This window comes from Geotrypetes seraphini, chromosome 1 (assembly GCF_902459505.1).
Source record: "Geotrypetes seraphini chromosome 1, aGeoSer1.1, whole genome shotgun sequence".
In the NCBI taxonomy this organism is placed as follows: Eukaryota; Metazoa; Chordata; class Amphibia; order Gymnophiona; family Dermophiidae; genus Geotrypetes; species Geotrypetes seraphini.
This window is the reverse complement of record NC_047084.1, coordinates 484,272,796-484,296,658: the sequence shown is the minus strand read 5'-3', so window position 1 is coordinate 484,296,658 and position 23,863 is coordinate 484,272,796. Positions and strand designations below refer to the sequence as shown.

The window sequence follows — 23,863 nt, the reverse complement described above, 5'->3', positions numbered from 1 at the left end:
AGAGCTTAGGGGAGGGGGTGAAGCTGAAATGAATCGTGTACAAAGGAGAGAAAGGGCGCTGGATATACAGTTTATTGAAGGGACATAGAAAGAGGGAAGATGCCATATGGAACAGAGAGCGGGCAGACATTGGATGGAAAGGGCAGAGAGGGTGGACAGTGGATGCAAGGGGCACAGAGAGGGTGGACAGTAGATGGAAGAGGTAGAGAGAGAGAGAGAGAGAGGGAAGAGGCTGGGTGGAAGGGGCAAAGAGAGGACAGATGTTGCATGGAAGGGAGCGAGGACAAATGCTGAATAGAAAGAAGAGAGCAAAGAGAAGATGATTAAAGCAGAAACGACAAAAGGTAGAAAATTTTTTTTGTTGTTTTATGTAGAATCAAGTAGTGTTGTATCCAGTGCTCCCTCTAAGCGGGCGGGTGTTGTGAGCAAACTTTTTTCACTGTGAGCTAAAAATATCGGGCGCCAGCAAGTTATGAGCCAACTCGCCCGATTCTCCTCTCGCCGCCCTGCCATCTGCCGTACGCCTCTTCCGATCGCCCCCCTCCCTGCTCGCACCCCCACCCCGACGTCCGATTCCTCCCCCAGCCTCGCCTTACCTTTGCGACGCGTTACATGGACTGCCAGCTCGCCTGCCTGCAAGCACGTGTGTGCGCTGTGACGAGAAACTTGTGCGCTGCGTTGTAATATTTTGTGCGCCAGCGCACGCCAGCGCAGCTTAGCGGGAACACTGGTATCTATTGATTAAAGTTTATAAATAGGAAATGGAAATAGGCAGTTTTTTGGGGACTAAACCCCTTTCCTCAGGTCAGGACAGGATACCATAACAGCAGGGGTGCCCAAATGGTCGAGCGTGATCGACCAGTAGATTGCAAAGGCAATGCGAGTCGATCGCATTGCCTTTGCAATTTTTTTCTTCCTGCCTCCCTGAGCCAGGCCAGGTGCGTACAAGCGCCGGACTCACAAGACTTCACCTCCGACCTCAATTCTGACATCAGAGAGGAAATTCTGGGCCAACCAATTGCTGCCTGGCTGGCCAAAACTTTCTCTTCGACGTTAGAATTGACGTCAGAGATGAAGTCTTGTGAATCTGGCACTTGTACGTGCCTGGCCTGGCTCGTGGAAGCAGCAGGGAGAAATCGGCATGGTGGCTTAGGGGGTAGGGAAAGAATTGGGGAAGTGGAGAAATTGGCGCGATGGCTTGGGGGAGCAGGGGGAGAGAGAAAGACAGGCAGGCAGGGGGGGAGAGAGAAAGAAAGAGACAGAAAGAAAAGGGGAGGGGCAGAAAGAAAAAAATATTGGATTTATAGTCAGTAGAAAGAAGTGCAACCAGAGACTCAGGAAATCACCAGACAAAAAGGTAGGAAAAATGATTTTATTTTCAGTTTAGTGATCAAAATGTGTCTATTTTGAGAATTTATATCTGCTGTCTATTTTGCACTATAGCCCCCTTTTACTAAACCGCAATAGCGGTTTTTAGCGCAGGGCACCTATGAGCATTGAGAGCAGCGCAGGGCATTCAGCGCATCTCCCTGCGCTAAAAACCGCTATTGCAATTTAGTAAAACGGGAGGGGGTATATTTGTCTATTTTTGTATAGTTGTTCCTGAGGTGACATTGCATAGAATCGTCTGCCTTGACCTCTTTGAAAACCCGCAGAATATAAATGATAATTAACATTTTCTCTGCGTACAGTGTGCTTTGTACTTTGTGGTTTTTTGTTTTTTTTAATTTTATTATTGGTAGATCATTTTGACGGTCATTTTAAAAATAGCTCACAAGCCCAAAAAATGTGGGCACCCCTGCTGTCGAGCCATTTCTTGTATGACTGGATGAGCTATATTTATCTTTATTTTTTAGTTGTTTAAATTCATGCAGAAATAAATGGCTAGATTGAACCTAATGACTTAACGCCTTTCCCCTTTTTTAACCTCTATACCATTTGAAAGAGGGCAAATACTTCTTAAATTTAGTAAAAATATTCTGGCACAAGTGTCAAACCTTAAAAGAAGTCATATTGAGCATTGGAAAATAATAATACTTAACTAGTAAAAATAGTACACATTTAGGACTCCTTTTACTAAGTTACGATAGTGGTTTTAGTGTGCGCTTAGCGCGCAGAGAATTGCCACGCGTGCTAGATGCTGGCGTTAGTTTTCCCACGAAGTGCAGGGTTTTGTGCGAGCTAAAAATGCTAGCGCACCTTAGTAAAAGAGGGGGTTAATTTTCCCCACCACCAAATTTCCCCATCCTGCCCCACCCGGCTACTTTTTCATGCCACCCGGCTGGAAAAAATTTCTGGGGAGAACACTGAGGTAGTATATTTGGATTTTAGCAAAACCTTTGGCAGTGTTTCACATAGGCATCTAATAAATTGAGTGCCCTCAGAATTGGCGCCAAAGTGACAAACTGGGTCAGGAACTGGTTGAATGGAAGGTGATAGAAGGTAGTAGTCAATGTAGATTGCTCTTAGAAAAGGGATATTACCAGAGGTGTCTCAAGGTTCGGTTTTTAGGTCTGTTTTTAACATTTTTGTAAGCAGTATTGCTGAAGGGCTATTGGGAAAGGTTTGCCTCTTTGCGGATGATACCAAAATCTACAATAGAGTAGACACTCTTGGTGGTGTGAAATAAAATGAGGACCTAGCGAAGCTTGAAGAATTGTCTGAAATTTGGCAGCTAAAGTTTAATGATAAGCAATGCAAGGTCATGCATTTGGGCTATAAAAACCCGAAGGAACGGTACAGTTTAGGGGGTGAAGAACTCATGTGCACGACAGAAGAGCGGGACTTGGGTGTGATTACAGTGTTCCCCCGTGAATTCGCAGCTCACAGACTTACTAATTCGTGGTATTCTCTGACCACCTCTTCCTGTACTAAAATCGGGCTACACCAATCAGGAGCTGGGTGTCAAAGCAGCTCCTGATTGGTGTAGCCTTAATTTAGTAACAGGAAGAGGCAGTCGGAGCATACCGTGAGTGATTTTCTTCACTTGCCGGCGCTCCAGCTGCCCTCTCCTGCCTTTTGACAGGCAAAAAAACGTATTTGCAGTTTTTACAAAATTCACAGGGGTTCCTGGAACAGAACCCCCGCGAATATTAGGGGAGTACTGTATATGTGATGATCTTAAAGTGGCCAAACAGGTTGAAAAGGTGATGGCGAAAGCTAGAAGGCTGCTAGGGTGCATAGGAATAGGTATGACCATTAAGAAAAAAAGGGGGTATTGATGTCCCTGAATAACTCTGAGAACTCATTTAGAACCTTGATAGGCGGTATATAAAATCCTAATAAAACTTGAAAACTTGATTATGTACAATTCTGGAGACTGCATCTTCAAAAAGATAAAAACAGGATGGAGTCAGTCCAGAGGAAGGCTATTAGAATGGTGCATGGTCTTCATCATAAGACATATGGGAACAGACTTAAAGATCTTAATATGTATACTTTGGAGGAAAGGCAGGAGAGGGAAGATATGATAGAGGTGTTTACCTACAAGGCATAAATGCGCATGAGGCGAGCCTTTCATTTGAAAGGAAGTTCTTCTTTTCCTTTTCTTTTAAGATAATAATCTCGCTTTGTAATCTTGGATCCTAAAAAAGATAGAGGACTTGAGCTGAATTTAAGCATAAAAAATTTTTATTTTGAAATTATTTTTTCCTTAAACTGTAATGCTCAAATTTGTTTTCTGTACAAGTTTATACTTGATTATGAAAATTGAAAATTATAAATAAAAAATTTATTTAAAAAAAAAAAAAAGAAAGGAAGCTCTGGAATGAGAGGGCATAGGATGAAATTAAATTAAAATACTTTTTTACAGAAAGGGTGGTAGTTGCATGGACTAGGCACCCGGTAGAGGTGGTGGAGACACTGTCTGAATTCAAGAAAGCATGGTATAGGCATGTGGGATTTCTTAGAGAGAGGGAGATGAAGGCCAAATCGCCCATCCACAGTAACCATTATCTGCCATCCTGTTTCTATGATGCAGGCATCATCACTGAAACACAGCTGTCAAGTCACTTCAGTAAAGTACATCTTAAACTCTTCATTTGTTATATGTTATTCCTCCTCTTCTATTAACATGTTTGAGGTTTGAACAAATCTACTTTTCTGTAAGTTTTGAAGTATACATGTGAGGTTTTGGTTTTTTTTTTTTTCAGGGATGCAACTGGAAAGGAGGTATATCGCCTTGCATTGCAAACCAGAGAGCAGCATATCCGGAGAGACAAAGCAACCAGCAACATCTGTACAGCACAGGTGAGTCTCCTATAGTTCTTATATACAGCCTTCTGGTGTCAGCGAGGAGAACTGTGGTGAATCAGTAAGCTTTTTTTTTTGTGTCCTTGGAGATCAGAAATACTACATTTAGACTGCAGTGTAACAATATGGTTGGCAGCATGGATCTGCATCTTCAGTTTGCTCCCTGATTGATTACTTACATCCACACGTTTGCTAATTCCCAGTCTGCTGCTTATAGCTTTTTAATGGTTCCTTGAAGATCAGAAGTATATTATTGATTAGAACCAAGTACATCATCCTGTGTGGGATTTGACTAATGCAGTAATTGTACTGTGGTGTCCAAACAACTTATCCCTAAATACACATGTGGGAGCTCTTAACATCAATGTGTTTTGCAATGCTTGATCTGAAATGTAGACCTAGTAGGATGTTGTGGCATCAATAATTAATGCATATACTGACAGAAATATTACTGTATATACTCAACTGGTCAAGAAGGTCTTCCACCTAAAACAGCTGAGGACCATTAGATCAGCCCTGAGCCTGACAAACTTCAGGACGGTGGCACAAGCGGCCCTCCTCCCCCTTCCTTGCCTACTGTAACTCCCTCTACTGCTGCATTACTGAGAAGGACTTTAAGAGACTAGAGCTACTCCAAAATACAGCAGCGAGGCTAATCCTACACAAGACCAAATATGAAAGGATAACGCCTCTACATAAGGAACTTCACTGGCTCTCAGCCAGAAGCAGGGTTCAGTTCAAAGTAGCATTCATGGTACACGAGGCCATATACGGAAAAAACTCAGCTGGACTCGCATCCACCATCCAAGTCGCTTAATCCTTCCACAACTCGAAGACAATCCATCGGTGGAAACTACCACCCCTCTTCTATCACCAGGTTCAAAGGAAGGCTCTCTTCGAGACCACCTTAGAGTTCCAGGGCCCCAGAATCTGGAACAGCCTCCCAAGCAACCTGTGACACACCCACATACTTCAGTTCAGGAAAGCGTTGAATACGTACCTATTCTCCTCACTGCACGATTCGTTGTCTATGGCCCACTTCCATGCAGTTACCTGCATGATATCCATGTCTCTGGAGCATTTCTAATATTATGTAAGTTGTAATGATGCCTAGCTGACATTTATGGGATACAAGAATTGATATAGTATGGTCTACTCAAATATAAACTGATCCGAATATAAACTGAGGAGGAAAAAAGGAGGACTCAAATATAAACTGAGATTAGAAATTTGGATATGTGAGTGTCGTAAGTAATGCCATAAGTAATCACTAATTTTCAGTTAGGGCTGCAAGTCCAAAAAATGCTGAAGGAGAGCCGACATATCTTCCTACTTGGGGCCACGACACTGACCAAAGTTTCTGAACTTCTATCCCCACCAGAACATCTGGCCTCAGTCACATATGCAGAAAACAGAAAAACGCTTTTCAAATACAAACCCATAAACTTATAGTACTATCGTACACAAACAAAACCCTAATATGCCACTCTGCACACAGTACACTACAAAAGAAAGGAATGCATTTTTTCCTGAACAGTTCAAATTATAAAAACAGATTGAAATAGTCTATTTTGAAAATTTACATCACTAAATTGAAAATAAAAACATTTCCTACCTTACCCCCTCCTTTACAAAGCCATGCTAGTGTTTTTAGCGCCAGCCGCCACGGTAACAGCTTGGACACTCGTAGGAATTCTGAGCGTTGGAGCTGTTGCCTCAACGGCCAGCGCTAAAAACACTAGCGTGGCTTTATAAAGGAGGGGGTTTTATCTGGCAATTTTTCTGATCTTGCTCCCTCTTTGCTCTTAACTCTGTTTCCAAGGCCTCTTTATGCATTTGCTCTTTCTTTCCTCTCCTTCACATCTTGCACTACATCCATTTTTGGCACTGATTCTCATATTCAGTTTTCTTCCATTTATCTGCCTCCATCTCAAATCTATCTTTCCAGCTTTTCCCCTCTCCTCCATTCATGTGCACTATCTCTTCTCTCCCACTTCCTTCTGTCCATGTGCACCCTTTCTTCCCCACCCCCAGTTCCACCAAATGCTCTCCCCATCCATTTCTAAAGTACCCCTCACTATGAAAATTACAAGGTCACTGGTGTGGGGAGCAATTCTCTTGCGCTGCCCACAGCCGCCTCTGCGCTGTTCCTTTGCTGCAGTCCGCACAAACGGAAACAGGAAATTGCTTGAAAGAGGGGTGGACCGTGGGAAAAGAACAGTACTGAGGATGCTACGGCAGCACTGGAGAATCGAAGAACAGTGGCTTAGGCACTTATGTCCTTCATTACCTGCTCTCCCCTGCTCCAGACCGACATTGCACTTACAATTCCAGGACTCAGGAAGCCGATGCCGACGCTTTGTGCTGGTGAAGGGCCTTAAATATCTGCACATACTCAAGGCTTGCTGGACTCCCTTCGAGAATCCTGGTGAGGGCAGGATCCAGCAGGCCTTGAGCATGTGCAGATGCTTAAGGCCCTTCACTAGCACAGTGCTTTGAGTCCTGGAACTCTGAGTATGATGTCGGTCTGGGTGGGGGTGAGTAGTGGAGGATAGGAGTGCCGGTCATCAGGGTGGGGGAGGAAGAAAGCAAGGGCAGTCATCAGGGGGATAGCAGTGCCGGTCATCGGTGGGGGGGGGAAGGGAACGGGACGGACAACAGTGCCAGTCATCAGAGGGGGTGGATGATAGCAGTGGGGGTGAGGTGGAACATAGCAAAATTGGTAATCAGGAGGGGAGGAAAAAAATCACCATCATCAAAAAGGAGACTCTAATATAAACAGAGGCCCCCATTTTTGCGCCATTTTTTCACCCTCCCCCCCTCCAATCTGTTTATATTTGAGTATATACAGTAATCTTGGCTTTGCAGGTTGATTGCTCTGTTGGTTTTGCTTTTCCTTTCAAGGCAATTGCTTTATTTTAAATCTCTTGCAATCTTTTTTTTAAACTCTGCCTACTGTAGGGGTGAGGTATTAGAATTCAGGGTTTAAATGCAAGGGATAAACTATGCCAAGAGAAGGTAATGGCAGTCTGACCTGTTAGCAGTGCTTATTGGTATAAAACCGAAATTAGAATTCTGTAGTCACATGGTTTTCAAGATTCTTCATGTTGACCATTAAAGTGTTGATGCAGTGAGCTGGCAGAGTGTTCATGTTGAATGTGAGAAGAAAAGGCATTGAAAGCACATTTTGGCTAGCATAAGTATGGAAGTGCTTCAGTTGGCATACAAGTGGCTGCAGATACTTGCAGAGAAAGGAAACTGTATATGTGGGGGGGGGGGGCTATTTGTATCTGCCTGCTCTAAAGCAGTACAAAAATAAGCTACTGGCCTGCAGCAAGAGCCAAGCATGAGAGCTGATTAAAGCCAATTTAATTGCAAGTCGCTTTCATTTTCTCCCCATTTAAGTGATAAGCAGCTGATCACTGAACAGACCACTCGGCGATAACACTGAGGAAGCAGCCTAGCATCTATAATCCTTTTCAAAATAGAACCGAGTCATGGAAATATTGTTTACTGTCGACGTATTGCAGCTATATAGGCAGGGATCTAACCGCTATGGCTGCACCAGTGAATCTCGGGCTTTTTGAGAGAAACATCTGTCCTTTCAGCATAGCTCGCACTGTTTCAGCATTTATTGTTCAATAGTTTTTATTGAGCTCAGCACAGCATAGGTACAGAAATCACAAGCTGATAATTGGAAGCTCAAGTTTTAGGAAAACAGGCAAAAACCCAAACAATCAAGACTCCCTGTTAAAAGCATTTATTATTCTACAATATATTTGCCTCTGCAGCTTGTATCAACTTAATGTGCAAAGAATGCCAAAATCACCACACCTGAAAGGTCATTCGGTGATGACTTATAAAACTGACATTAGAGTGAGGTTTCCCAGAATGTACTATGTTTGGTTTCTTTGTCTTGGAGATTGTGTCATTCAGAAACATCTTTATCTGGGCGTGAGGCTTCTAAAACACCTGCTTTTCTGTTGCAGGCACTTTTGGCTAATATGGCAGCCATGTTTGGAGTCTATCACGGTCCAAATGGTTTGAAGCACATTGCAAAGAGGGTCCATAATGCTACTCTGATCTTGTCAGAAGGTAAAGCACTTGCGCCCGTTGTACAGAAATGTGATGAGCAAAAAGGGGTGGGGGCTGTTTACATAGATTCTTACTCACCGGTTAAGTAGCCACATGATGGGGATAGTTGGAGGAATCTCATTCTCAATTGTCAAGCTATCGGGCAGCCCCTCAAATGATCAGAACCTTTTTTTATTATTATTATGAAATCAATCTAGTATTTTCATGAGGACTAACTGAGCATGACCAGATTCAAAGAAATAACTATTCCAGTCACATCATGTAACACGCAATTGGGAACTACAGAAGTAAATAAAATGCATTTAGCAGCTCATTGGACTCATTTGAGGGCCAACATCTTAAACTAAACTTGAATGAAACACAAGTTCTTTTTCTGTCTAGTAGTCAAAATCATCCTGAGGTGCCTTGTTTTGATGTTGATGGCTTTGAAATGGTGATTGTGCAACAGTGTCGTTATTTAAGCATCAATGGTTCTTCTCTTTCTTATGTTGCAAACATCATACAAAAGGTATTTTTTTAAGTTAAGACTGATTAGACATTGTAAAGGATTGTCGTCGGCTTTTAATTCTTGAACAGTACTGCGAGCTTTGGTTTTTACCAGTTTTGATTACTGTAATTCATTGCTTTGAATAAAACACAAAATGCAGCTGCTAGGGTTACCCCCCAGTTCTGTCATATTACTCCTGTACTGAAGGATTTACATTGGTTACCAAGTGCACAAGGACATTTTAAAGTCCTTAATTTTTAAAGCATTCACCCCTTCCCCTTTTTACTAAGCTGTGGTAAGAGGTTTCTACTGCGGCCCAGAACACAAATTTGTCCCCGTCCTCACAGGAACTCAATTTTTACCCACCCCCGTCCCTATGAGTTTTGTCGCTGTCCCTGTCCCGGCCTCATTCCTGTAAGCTCAGCCTTAACCGCAAACCTCGGACACTTATGATTTTAGTGTTTGAGGCTTGAGCAGATGAGGACAGAGCTTGCAGGAATGGGGCAGTGACAGGAAAAGAACTCAACGAGAAAATGAGTTCCTGCGGGGACGGGGCAAAATTTGTCCCCATGTCATTCTCTAGCTGCTCTGAAGCTCATAGAATTCAGTGAGTATAAAAGCAGTGTCAGAGCATTTAGTTCCCTGGGCTGTGGTAGAAACCTCTACCATGGCTTAGAAAAAGAGGGCCTAAATGAAGTAGCCCTGGCATTTGCATCTATCCTCAAAATACATCAACTTACTCATGCCTTGAGGTCCTCTGATAAGCTGTTCTTTGATATTCCAACTTTTAACCCTTTCAGGACCAAGGGACATATTTGTCCCATAACTTTAAAATCCTATAAATTTTGATTGGGATAGTCTACAGTTCTAAATTTGATATGTACGGATTCCATATGATACTGCCTTTATGTAAACAAACTGGTTCCGACATTCATTCATTAGCGTCGTTGCCAGATTGACGAGAAGATTCACTTGCCACACTGTCCATAAGCCAGAAGTTTGATTTTTTAAAAAAAAAAATAATGATATTTCACAAAAAAAAATCAATTTTTTGGCATCTGCAAGCCCTTTTTACCATAAAAATGTCGTCAAAACCACAAAAATTGGCCTACGATCCTTATGGTCCTGAAAGGGTTAAGCAGATTAGTCTTGAAGCTTTTAGAATAGATCAACAATGGTTCAGATGGAGGTTGCCCGATTATGGAATTCCGTGCCACATACTTTGAGGAATATGAGCTCAATGTTTAGAAAATCACTGAAAGCACATCTTTACTGAGCTTTATGATGGATATTTATTGTATTTCATGTTTTGTTTGAGGGTCATGGATTTGAGAGATATGCAGGTATTTTCTCTGTCTCTAGTTGGCTCACAGTAATACATATGCTAACTTAAGAATCTGGTATAGGGACTTTGGATCATCTGTTGTATTTTTGTCCGTTTATTAATATATTGGAAGTCAGTTTGGGGATAAATAAATTTAGTACTAGATTCAAATGTTCCAATGTCATATGAGGCTACAATTTGTGGAACAATTTTACCTGTGAAACCCACTCTGGATAAATATAAGAGTTGTCTATTTATGATCCTAACAGGTATAGCCATTCAATTGATTACAAGTAATTGGAAAAACCATGATAGAATTAATTATACATTTTGGTGGGTGAATGTTTGTACTACATACAGATACGAACGAATTAATGCAGAATGTAGGGGTTTTAGTGAGGTAATTAATAAAATTTGGAGCCCATTGACTAAATTTGTAAAAACATAATAATGTATTTTCATCATATCTCTTCTTTGGTTTATTTATCTTTACACATCCAGGGGGTGGGGGGTTGGAGGGAGGGGAATAAATATTGATAGTGATATTTGGGTAACTTTATTCTTTATTTATATTGTATATTAGGATAGGTTATGTTATTATTATATGCAGGAAAATGAAATTATTGAATGGTATTTATGTTACTTGTATAGATAATAGTGGAATATGTGGAATATCTTTTGTTCTTTCATTTGTATGATACTGTTCTTGATTAAAAACCAATAAAGAATTAAAAAAAAAAAATCTATTCAATCCATAATAGCTCCTGGGAAGCCTGAGCAAAATAAAGCACTTCTACTTTCTTCTGGAAGTCCAGCAGATCAAATTATCTAACCCAGGGGTGGGCAACTCCAGTCTTCGAGGGCCGGAATCCAGTCGGGTTTTCAGGATTTCCTCAATGAATGTGCATTGAAAGCAGTGCATGCAAATTCATTGGGGGAATCCTGAAAACCCAAATGAATTCCGGCCCTTGAGGACCGGAGTTGTCCACCCCTGGTCTAACCTCTGCAGTCAATGGGTTTCAGGTCGCTTCCTGAACAGTATATTTAGATTTTGAATTCCTTGAAACGAGTTCTTCAAACTGAGCTACTGCTCACTGTAGAGCAGGGATCTCAAAGTCCCTCCTTGAGGGCCGCAATCCAGTCGGGTTTTCAGGATTTCCCCAATGAATATGCATCGAAAGCAGTGCATGCACATAGATCTCATGCATATTCATTGGGGAAATCCTGAAAACTCGACTGGATTGCGGCCCTCAAGGAGAGACTTTGAGACCCCTGGTGTAGAATGTAATGATAATTTGTATATTTCACACGTCTGGAGGGTTTCGCTTTTTACTTAAGTTCAGTGCAGTGATTAGCCCTGCAGTCAGTCTTCTGTTTAGTTTTCACTGACGAGCAACTTGGCAGATGGTCTCCTTAAAAGCAATATAGTTGTAGAGTTTTAAATTTCTGAATCTGTCTGAATTTTGATGCATCATTTATAAAGAGCTGGTCCTTATAACTGCAGGGACTGGGATCAAAGGCCATGTCATGAATTAATGTGACCAAATTTTGCTAAAGGCTTGAAATATATCATCTCAGTAATGGTTATCCCTGAAGCAAGTTTGTTGCTCTTCTGACGTATGTAACAAGAGGCGCACCTTCCAGTCACTGGGGGAGTACATGATTAATGGACTAAATGTATTTTGTGCAGGGTTGAAGCGCGCCGGCCACACGTTGCAGCACACTATCTTTTTTGATACCTTGAAGATCCGCTGTGGATGTGCAGCACAGGAGGTGTTGGAGAGGGCGTCTCAGCGTCACATTAACCTGCGTGTTTATGGTGATGGCATGGTGAGTGGTGCTGGTGTGCTTTTGTATGGTAATACTGTATGCAGAAGGAAAATTCAATTTTCCTTTTTATTGAATATTCTCAGATTAAGGTGTGTTGGAGCTCTTTGAAAATACTGATGCAAATTTATTGCAGAACAAAGAGACAGTGATCTGCAAATAACAATTGGCACCCAAATGGGGCAGACCTCCTACACTTGCTGGTCTGCTCCATTTGTGAAGGATTTTTCTATTTACGTACAATATAGTTTATTTGTATGCCGCCAATACCTCTTAGAAGTTCACAGCGGTTTATAGACACTTAAAATAAGATAAGTAATTAGGTACTACGAAACTTCCTTCTCTGTCCCCAGACGAGCTCACAATCCAGCTATAGTACCCAAACAAAATATATTCAAAATCCAAAAGAAAAAAAAGGTTCTGACAGGAATTCTGCCACTAGGCCCAAATTTCATGTCTCCTCTTGCACATAAATTAACCCAGGAAGTTCTGAGCCTGCCAAAGAGCAGGGTAACCCTGGTTCTGCTCAATGTCCATGGGCATCTGGACCAGGAATTACAAAACAGTTTGGAATGTCGAGCTGGGCATAGGCTGGGGTAGGTCTAAATCCCAATAGGCCATTGGATTTTTACAGTCTTGAGCGAAAAGATACACTCACTTCAAATTGCTTTAAACTGGTTAACTTTTTTACTAGTTGAAGAATAAACCCATCTTATGGTATCAAGTTCAAGTAATTCTCTTATCTGGTACTAGTTCTTTAGCCAGTTACATTAATGGGTGCTAGAATAGATGTGTTGACTTGGGCTTTTCTTTTTCTTCTTTCTCTTTGTCTCTCCCCCCTGTCCTGCAGTAGCCCATATCCCTTCATTTTACCTCCCCCCTGTCCAGTGGTACCCTTTCCCTGCTCCCCCTGTCCATCAGTAGCCCTTCTCCCTTCCTTTTACCTACTCATATTCAGGCTCCCATTTTACCTTTTACCTTCCCTATTTCCATCTGGCGCTGGTGGGATTTGGGCTCCGGGGGAGTTGACTTGTGCATCAGGTGCCAACACACTCTGGTGCGGGGCCTCTGCCGGGCCATGGGGGGCTGTCACACTGCGTCTGTGGAGCTCAGTGTCCGGGGTTGTCAGGTAGGTGTTCCGGGCTGTTGGAGGAGTGGGCTGTGTCTGGGAGCCGACAGGATAGCGCTGTGGCCTTTGACCGCCTCTGGCGGGCCTTTTCGGAGGTGGGGCAGGGTCCCATGCAGTCGTCAGCGTGACGCTTTCAGCGTCGCTGAGGGAGGGCAATGGGGAAACTGCTGCAGGCAGAGTTCAACTCTACTGCGCATGCGGTGACACGGAGCCACGGATCAGGGATTACGGCTGCACGGAGTTTCAACTGCGCATGCACGCTAAGGGTTTTATTACAGCGGATTGTCATGGGTAGAAGGGGAGATATATCCCCAAGGGATTAATGTGACAAGAAGTCTCCAATGGTTGAATTATTTACAGATGTCCAAGTAGTCCCTTACTGTTCTCAAAACTAGGGTTACCATCACTGATGATGAACAAATTCAGATGCATGGCCCTGCCCTGTTCTGCCCCCAGCCCTGTCCCCCCAAAACCCTCTTTTTTTTTTTTTTTTTCCAGATCTCCAGGCCTTGTCTGGAAGGCCTCCAGCATGCCTGGATGCGTGTGACATTTGCCCTCCAGGTGCAGTCAGAGCTTGGGGCTTTCCAAAACCTGGACAAACTGCAGGTTTTGGAAAGTCTGTCCAGGAGCCCAGACAGTCCACCTAAAAAGAGGACAGGTCTGGGTTTTCTTGTACGTCTAGTAACCTTACTCAAAACCCATCCCATCCCGCAGGACAATCTGGGGCTGCAGCTTGTCTGCTCACTCTCCAGGCAAGTGTCCTGCCAGGCTTTTCCCCACCCACTGGACTGACTCAGGACCTGACCTCCCTGTCTGTCCTTTTTCACTCAGAGGTGCAGTTTCCCTCACCTACCTCTGACCTGCTCTCGGGGAGAGGGTCACTCTATACCACTCCCCAGGCTTTCCACTAGACCCCTGCTCTTCTAGCAATGGGCACCTCCATATTTCAGCCCCTGTTATTGTAGTGGATAAGTCACTTCCTCTCTCCTTGGGTCCTGCCAGGAGTTTGGACAACCAAAGACTTTGTGCTCAGTGAGGCAGAAAGCTTTATTTCCTCCCATCCCCCCCCTATCCATACAAACTATCAATCATATCTGCATAACATCCACAACTGTGTTAATCTCCCAGCTCCACCAGCTCTCATCGCCATAGTGACCCCAGGAGAACCTCCCAACTGCTTTAGTTTTGAAAATAAAAAAAGAAAAAAAGAAAAAAGATCAGACTGACTATGATGGTAATAATAATGTATGTCAGTGAGAAGAGAGTAGAGCTACTGGTATTCAAAAAATGCTCAGAGAAGTGAAACCCTGAAGAGGGGTTGAAAACCACCTCTTGAGAGGAAGAGTTTACCATCCAATCATTGCATTCACATGTAGAAAATCACTCTCTGGTCACTGAAAAAATATAATTTTGTAGCACTTATGTGGTATGATTCAAAAAGCTATATCAGAGACTCTCTATATGGACAAAATATGATTGCACTTAGCTTGCAGAAAACTTAGAAAGGTTAACAGTCTCAGGGGTCCCAACGTGGCCCCGTTTCGAGATCTTCTGCTTCAGGAGACCCAAACGTGTTTGTTTAAAGCCCTCTGTGCAGCCTTGATAGAAACAATTTTTTGCCAAGAGAAATCTGAAAAAAATGTGTATACATTGTTACAAAGCTCCCTCATCGCAGCAGTATTCTCTAGCTTACTGCAAAGAGAGAAAAAACTTGACATCATTTATGGCAAAACAATGAGGAAAAGAAGAACTCATACACACATACCGGTCTTAAGATTCAAAGTTTCCAAACGACAAGGAGCACAAACCGCCTCACCCGATTTATATCAAACAGGGGGGGAGGGGAAGGTGACCTCCGTTAAAACGTCATGACGTCAGCAGAACGTCAAAACTATTTCTGCTGACGCAAGCCAGCTGATGATGCACATAAAGTATGTTGAAAAAAGAAGAAAGTATGTTGAAAAAAGAATGTTGAAAAAAGAAGAAGAAAAAGACTGATCACAGAAAAAAGAGAGATCACAAAAACGCAGCCCACTCAATTTCACTGTTGAGCCCGTGTGGGTGTAGAGTATTCAATGTGTAGATCCACTGCTGTTCTTTACGCCACAATGTCCTTTGTGCATCACCCCCCCGAGATAGAGTGACAATGTCCAGAATAGAGAATTTTAAATCTGCTATGCAGTGAGCATGATGAAGCCAATGTTGGACCAGCGGGGCTTCTTGTACACCTGATCTTATTCTACTAAGATGCTCTCCAATGCGGGTCTTTATACTCCGAATGGTGTGGCCCACATATTTCATGCCACACGGACATTGAATAATGTATACCACTTCTTTGGTATTGCAATTAGAAGCCAAAGAGGTGGGTTTCTTCTTTACGGTTAAATTCATCTCCTGAATGGGGACACTGTGCGGACACACTTTGCAAGTGCCACACGGCGTGTGCCCACTCACATCCGGGGAGGCTACTGCAAGTGTGCTGAAAAATTGTGAATGCACCAGACGTTGTTTAAGATTCTGGTTCTTGGTGAAAGCAAAACGGGGCACAACCTGAAACTCAGGGTGATATTGCATGATGTGCCACTTCTGTTTGATGATACGTTTGATATGGAAAGCCAAATGTGAGTAAGGTAAAACACATACCAGAGGTTGTTCTACAGCTGTGGGTTGAGACTCCAACAACAGGGAACGGTTAGCATACAGCCCCCTCTTGTATGCTTTTCGAATGACTCCAGCTGGATACCCTCGTTCTTCAAATCTTGATTTCATAACCTCCGATTGCTGAATGTAGTCTTGTGTGTTGGTGCAGAGTCTCCGGAGTCTTAAAATTCTCTATTCTGGACATTGTCACTCTATCTCGGGGGGGTGATGCACAAAGGACATTGTGGCGTAAAGAACAGCAGTGGATCTACACATTGAATACTCTACACCCACACGGGCTCAACAGTGAAATTGAGTGGGCTGCGTTTTTGTGATCTTTTTTCTGTCATTAGTTTTTTTCTGTCATCAGTTTTTTTCTTTTTTCAACATACTTTATGTGCATCATCAGCTGGCTTGCGTCAGCAGAAATAGTTTTGACGTTCTGCTGACGTCATTACGTTTTAACGGAGGTCACCTTCCCCTCCCCCCCTGTTTGATATAAATCGGGTGAGGTGGTTTGTGCTCCTTGTCGTTTGGAAACTTTGAATCTTAAGACCGGTATGTGTGCATGAGCTCTTCTTTTCCTCATTGTTTTGCCATAAATGATGTCAAGTTTTTTCTCTCTTTGCAGTAAGCTAGAGAATACTGCTGCGATGAGGGAGCTTTGTAACAATGTATATACATTTTTTTCAGATTTCTCTTGGCAAAAAATTGTTTCTATCAAGGCTGCACAGAGGGCTTTAAACAAACACGTTTGGGTCTCCTGAAGCAGAAGATCTCGAAACGGGGCCACGTTGGGACCCCTGAGACTGTTAACCTTTCTAAGTTTTCTGCAAGCTAAGTGCAATCATATTTTGTCCATATAGAGAGTCTCTGATATAGCTTTTTGAATCATACCACATAAGTGTTACAAAATTATATTTTTTCAGTGACCAGAGAGTGATTTTCTACATGTGAATGCAATGATTGGATGGTAAACTCTTCCTCTCAAGAGGTGGTTTTCAACCCCTCTTCAGGGTTTCACTTCTCTGAGCATTTTTTGAATACCAGTAGCTCTACTCTCTTCTCACTGACATACATTATTATTACCATCATAGTCAGTCTGATCTTTTTTCTATTCAGCGATTTTCTGACTACATTAATATATCTCCCTGTACCTTCCTAACTTAGTTTTGAAAATGCCAGTACTCAAGGAAGAATGTGTGATTATTTGTGCGCTGTTATCAGATTAGTTCCAGGAGGGTACCCAAGGAGAAACGTGCAAAAAAAACAACAAACCATCTAGTTTATAAAGCTATAGACATTTCCCCATGTTATCCCAATTATATTTTCCCATATACGTTTCTTTTCTATAATTATTGTAGTTCTGCCCCAGTCCCTTTTGTATCGGGTTAGTCCTTGTCCAATTCTGTCCAGATTTTTAACCTATAATATAATTACCTTGATTTTTATTATGTACACTGCTTAGAAGTTGTATAAGCAATATCAAATTTTAAATAAACCTGAAACTTAAGTCTTTTTAAAATGGCTGATAATTATAGCTGTTCTGAAGACTGTGCGCATGTCCTATGTATATGGGTGGATTTTGAAATAACCTTAATTCCTGTTCTGTTAGGTCCCTTCCAGATTCCATATGCTAGGTGTTTAATTCCAAACCGCAATCTGGGTATTGCAGAAACCCACCACTTTTCTGACACCCCCCCCCCTAGCCTGAGAGCTGGTAAACAAATCCAGTTTCACTTTCTGCAAGCAGTCCATGCAGAAGTCTTTTACAGTTGCTCTGCTTCTGTTTCTTATTTTTTTCGCTTAAAGTTCGTTATCTCGGTGGTCCCTGTTCATGATCTGCATAAAAGTACACACAACATTTTGATGCAAGTATAACTTTGCACAATTTTATAAGTACCCTTTTGTGTATGGAACATTTTATATATGGTAATTGTTTTATCAATTTACCCGCTTAGGGTACTTGTATAAACAGAGTGTTTTGCTTAATTGGGCAGGAAGGTGACTATTTTGAACTTAACTATCTTAAGAAAATACTAGCACACGTCCTGCCAAAATCGCACTAAGATTGACAGCGTGAGGCTTATGCCTATTTGAGGACAGGTGTAATATACATCTTAAGAGTACATGTGAATCATGATTCCTCTTGAACTCCGTCCCAAGCACACCTACCGTGCCGTTGCACTGTGCAAACCTTTAGGCATGATCTAGTAACACAAAAGCCCATTTACACTGTTTTTTTAATGCATGCGTGAATGTGGCTTATCAAAAAGGCAGTATATCTTAATAAATAAAATAACCTTTCATCCCCCAAATTGTATAAATGGTGCCTAAAGTTAGGCATTCAAAAGCGGGCCTAGTTAGAGTAGGGTCAGTTAGACCCAGAATATAATTGGCATTTGTAGATAAGCGCCAATTATTGGGCCTTAAGTGCTAATTAGCTGTGTGCGTTGCCCACTTTCATTCCTATTCTGTAAATAGAGCACCTAATTTCTCTTGCATGCATCTGCAAAGGGAGTATGGCTATTGGGAGAGCATGAACGTATCGGGGCATTCCCAGGATTTAGGAGTGATGTTATAGAATGGCATTTCCGTGCCTAAGCACGTTTTAGCAGGCATAAATCTAGCGCCCAAAGTTGTTCTGCAAAGCACACTTTACACAGATCATCTTGGTGCCTAACTCTGGGTGCCATTTTGACTGAATTTCCTCTCCCCCCATTATGTGTACTAGCATTGAAGATTGCAGAATCTGGGAGCTAGGGTATTTTTGTATATTAAAAATTTAGGGGGTCAATATTCAGTCATTTAACTAGCCAGAATAGCTCCTGCCTGGTTAAGCCATTTGTGTGGGGGGCGCTCTGCTGATTTACAATGGCACTTAACCGGTTAGTGACGCTGAAGGTGGTCACAAACTGCCAAAGTGAAAGCAGTTGTGTGGGTGATTTTGGGAGTGGAGCAGTGGCTTAGGGGTTAAAGCAGCTGCCTCGGCAACCTGAGGTTGTGAGTTCAATTCCTACTGCAGCTCCTTGTGACTCTGGACAGGTCACTTTTTCGTTGCCCCAAATACAAAAAAAGTACCTGTCTAAAATGTGTAAACCACACAGAAAAAGCTATGCAGGTCCCATACCTCCCCTTTATGCAGTTAAATGGTGATATTCGGCACTTAACAGCCCAAGTTAAGCAGCCAGATCTGACCGCTTAAGTCAGTCCTGTCTTTATGCAGCGTCACTTGGGCTGAACATTGCACTTAACTGCATAAGAGAGAGCTGGCCACACAAATCTGGATATTCAGTGCCAGTGCCTGGATATGGCCCAGCGTTATATATCCAGGAATAACATCAGCGGTGGCTAAAAAAAAATCGCTCACGGCCACTGGTTGAATATTGACCCTTTAGCTTTAGTGTACTTCTCTATATTTAATACTCGGCCTTTCTTTGTGTAAATGTGACACAACCCCCTCCCCCCCCCTATTATTGTTTGGAAACTAATTAAATGCCTCTATCTCTCCCTAGCTTGGAGTGTCTCTTGATGAAACAGTGACCGAGAGAGATTTGGATGACCTGCTGTGGGTCTTTGCTTGTGAATCTTCAGCTGTAAGTAGCTGCCCTGTTCCCAGTATACTGAACAAAATATCTCTGGGCTACCGCTGTAGGGTGGTGCACATTTTTTTTTTTTGTTTTGTTTCTGAAAACATTGCATGCCCTTGGTGTTAGCTTGGGACTTTCCGAATATGGCCTGGAGGGGGACTTCCTGGGCCAGTTAGGCTTTCAGGATATTCACAGTAATATGCTTGGGCACGGTGAGAAACTGTTGAAGCTCTGCTCAGTCCTTGTGACTGCCTCGCCTCCCCTTTTGCAAGAAACCAGTCATGAAGACTTAGGAGCAGGACACGCCATAGGGCTCTCAAATTGCTGGTGGTGGGTTTTATGCTTTTTAGGAAAAGCTCTAAAAGAGAATGTACTTAAGCCTAATTAGACATCTTCCTTCACTCTTGCAACGGTTACCTCCATCTACCCAAGGACAAACTTATTCTTCTGTTATATCCACTCTCTGATTAGCCTCCCCCTCCCCTTCCAAATTTCCAAAGTACCAGTCAAATCATTGCTGTGATAACACTGGACCAGGGACTTAGGCTCGGAGGGAGGGGGGCACAAATGCTGAAAGCTACAATGAGCTTAAGTTTGTTTAAAACATTTATCTTCTGCTTATGACCAAAGCGGTTCACAAACTAACATACACCTACGTTTGTGGTTACTGCTGGGTATGTGCATACATTATTGGGCACAAAGCTTGAGCATATGAGTTAATGCCATTTGGAAGGGATAGATGGAATGGTTAGGCAGATTAGATAGGCGATATGGTTTTTATCTACCTTCATTTTTCTGTTTTCTATGTTTCTGTGGAAGACATGGCTTCTTGCTCAATTAAAAATTTCCAATTGCTCAATTAAAGATTTCCAAGCAAGGCAGAGTACAGTACTCCCTCCCTGAAATTCACAGGGGCTCCGTTCCAGGAGTTTAGGAGTGTATCGGAGGCGGGAGAGGGCTGCAGGGGCAGCGGGTGCTTAAAAAAAAAAAAATAATATTTAGGTTGGTAGGCGGTTTGGCTGTACAGAAGACTGATGGGTGGGAGAGGGAGGAATCGGCTGTGCAGAAGGCTGATTGGCTGACTGAGGGGAGGAGGAATCAGCTGTGCAGAAGGCTGATTGGCTGACCGGGGGGAGGGGGAGAGGAGGAGGAATCGGCTGTGCAGAATGATGATTGGTTGACCGGGGAGAGGGGGAAAGGAGGAGGAATCAGCTGTGCAGAAGGCTGATTCGCGGACTCAGTCATTCCCTGTATTTTCTGACCAGAAGAGGTAATCAGAAAATGCCATGAATGACTGAGTCTGCGATTCGTGAACCGTGAATTCGCGGGGGTCTACTGTATTCTTATTTAATGTCACCACAGTACAAATTAAACATCTTAAACATAGAAACATGATGGCAGATAAAGGCCAAATGGCCCATCCAGTCTGCCCATCCACAATAACCATTATCTTTCTCTCTCTGAGAGATCCCACATGCCTATCCCAGGCCCTCTTGAATTCAGACAGTCTGTGTTTCCACCACCTCCTCAGGGAGACACTTCCATGCATCTACCACCCTTTCCGTTAAAAAAGTATTTCCTCAGATTACTCCGGAGCCTATCACCTCGTAACTTCATCCTATGCCCTCTCATTGCAGAGTTTCCTTTCAAATGAAAGAGACTAGACTCATGCACATTTATATTATGTAGGTATTTAAATGACTTTCATATCTCCCCTCTCCCGCCTTTCCTCCAAAGTATACAGATTGAGATCTTTAAGTCTGTCAGCTTCTACATATTCCTCCCCTTCACCTTTGAGTCTCACAATGCCACTTTTGAACTTCTTACCATCACTAATATCTAAAAATGTCTTGTCTCCCTGTTTTACCATGGCAGCTATTTTTTCTTCCATTTGCATCTTTGCTTTCCTTACTACATGACCAGCCTCTCAACTTTTCCACTTATTAGAACACTAGTATTTTAGCCCGTTACATTAACGGGTGCTAGAAGTCTGTCTGGCTCCCTTAGTCCCTTGCCTCCCCCCCTCCTTCCCTTCCCACGGTCCAGACTCCAAACCTGTCTGCAGCACTCTACACACGCTGCTTCATGGCCTTCTACTGTCCTGATTTACTCTGGCACGTCCCTGATGACATCATCAGAGATGCGGCAGAGCAAATCAGGGCAGTAGAAGGCCCCGAAGCAGCGTGTGTAGAGTGCTGCAGACAGGTTTGGAGTCTGGACCGCGGGAAGGGAAGGGGGGGCCGGTCAGATGTTGGGAAGGGATGGGAGACCGCGGAAAACTTACTGTTTTTTTGCTGCGAGAGAGCAGGGAGTCCAGCGCTGGCGGCCAGTCCTGCCACGAGTGTAATTAGGTGTTGGAAGGCTGGAGACTCGCGCATGCGCACTCTTGCCACCACAGACATACACCTCACGGATCAGGGAAAACGGAACACGCAGGTAGGAGTGCGTATGTGCGGCTAGGGTTTTATTATATAGGATGATTTGATATAATTTAGAATGTAAACCACTGAGGTCTGTAGTATGGTGATGTGGTATAACAAATGATAAACATAACATTCAATAGCATAAATGCGATGCTACTGTTCTTTGTATACACAATAAGAACATAAGAATTGTCATACGGGGACAGACCGGTCCATCAAACCCAGTATCCTGTTTCCAACAGTGGCCAACCCAGGTCCCAAATACCTAGCTAGATCCCAAGGAGTAAAATAGATTTTATGCTGCTTATCCTAGGAATAATTAGTGGATTTCCCCAAACCTTTTTTAAACCCTGCTAAGCTAACTGATTTCACCACATTCTCCAGCAATGAATGGGTAGCTGAGGGGACAAGTGCACTTGAGATTATAGACAGGCAAGGCAGATGGGATAAATAGATGGGTTATACTGTGGATCCTCAATTCAGACAGGTCCAGTGTGCCTTTTCCAAAATACAAGTTGTGACTGGTGAGTTAGGTGCCTCCATTGTATGATGAGGGACCAGGAGCATCCTCTGTAATTCCATTTTCACCTCATGTTTTTTTTTTTAATTTTGTTTTTCGACAGGAATTGGTAGCTGAGAGTATGGGGGACGAGGCCAGAGGCATTCTAGCCACTCCATTCAAAAGGACAAGTCAATTCCTGACTCATCCTGTGTTCAACAGGTATGGGAGAGAAATGCAGCCAAATGTATTTTATAGTCTTAAATTCATTAAGAACTCATTGGTAATCTGGACAGAATTTATAAAAAAATCCGATACTGGGCAATCTCTAGATCTTCTAGATTCTCTTAGAGGGTGAAAATGCTCGAGCTGTTTCTCAGCTATGTGGATCATTTTTATTTACAACGCCCAAAATGTAATTGTAAATTGTTTGCTTTTTGATCGGTAAAGGTTTGTTTATACAAGTTATTTTCAATGACTCTTACCTTTTCAGGCAGCTTCTAGTGATGTTTTGTAGGTCTGATAGTTAGCCCTGTCTCTTACCAGCAGTTTAGGAAATTGAAAACTTAAGAAGTTTTAGTAATTTAGGTCATTTGTCTTTGTTTCAATTTTCTTTTGTAAACCGCATAGAACTCCTAAGGTACTATGGTATATACATATTTTGTTATGTTACATGGCTCAAGCTTACAGTGGGATTCCTACTCCCCATAACTCAGCTTTTTGTAAGCACCACAAGAATTGCCCAGTTTGAGGGCCAGAAAAAAGCTTTTGGTGGGCTGAATTCTGGGCCGTAAATTGGACAAGCCTGAACTAGACTTAATTGTAGAATGTCTAAACCAGGGGTAGGGAACTCCGGTCCTCGAGAGCCGTATTCCAGTCGGGTTTTCAGGATTTCCCCAATGCATATGCATGAGATCTATTTGCATGCACTGTTTTCAATGCATATGCATTGGGGAAATCCTGAAAACCCGACTGGAATACTGCTCTTGAGGACCGGAGTTCCATACCCCTGGTCTAAACTAAAGCAGGCACAGCAACCTTCCCCCTCCCTCCCCAACCCCTCCACCACTACACACACAACACCTTGGAACTGCATTTGCCATAGACTTCGACTTTGGCACCTTCTGGAAGCACTAGTGAATTTAGTGCTGCTTGAAGATGGTGGACTGCTGGCACAAATGAAATTAATCCTCCATTAATTCCTAATAGTGGTGCAGTACTGCAAGCAGCAGGGGCAGGCTTCCCCATACTCCCCTCTACGTGGGAGAAACTAGTTCCGTCTCCAGGCTTTAGCTTCTTGTGGGACTGCATTGCTGTCTGAGCCGCTGGGCCCCTTGCTATGACAATGTTCTAGTTTGTGATAGAAATCGTGCAAGTGGGGATGGAACAGTACATATCAACCAGGAATACATTAAAATGAATAAAAATTTAATAAATGATATAACAGTCTCAATCATGTATTCACAGTGTGTCTTTGGACCCGGCACGGTCTGTATTTTGGAGTTTATATCACTGCTTACTCCGGTGGAGGGATATACCTTTTACTCCAGGATTGTATCTGATTTACTGTGAACCACGATCATTGATGTTACAAGAGC

At 42.8% G+C, this 23,863-nt stretch overlaps 1 protein-coding gene across 1 annotated transcript in view; it reads left to right on the top strand.

Moving 5' to 3' along the window:
• GLDC (glycine decarboxylase) overlaps positions 1-23,863 on the top strand; it is a 172,015-nt gene that overhangs the window by 97,597 nt on the left and 50,555 nt on the right. Inside the window, 5 exon segments of the mRNA XM_033925858.1 lie at positions 4,152-4,248; positions 8,241-8,346; positions 11,848-11,987; positions 19,269-19,349; positions 22,390-22,487. Coding sequence (XP_033781749.1) covers positions 4,152-4,248; positions 8,241-8,346; positions 11,848-11,987; positions 19,269-19,349; positions 22,390-22,487 — 522 coding nt within the window.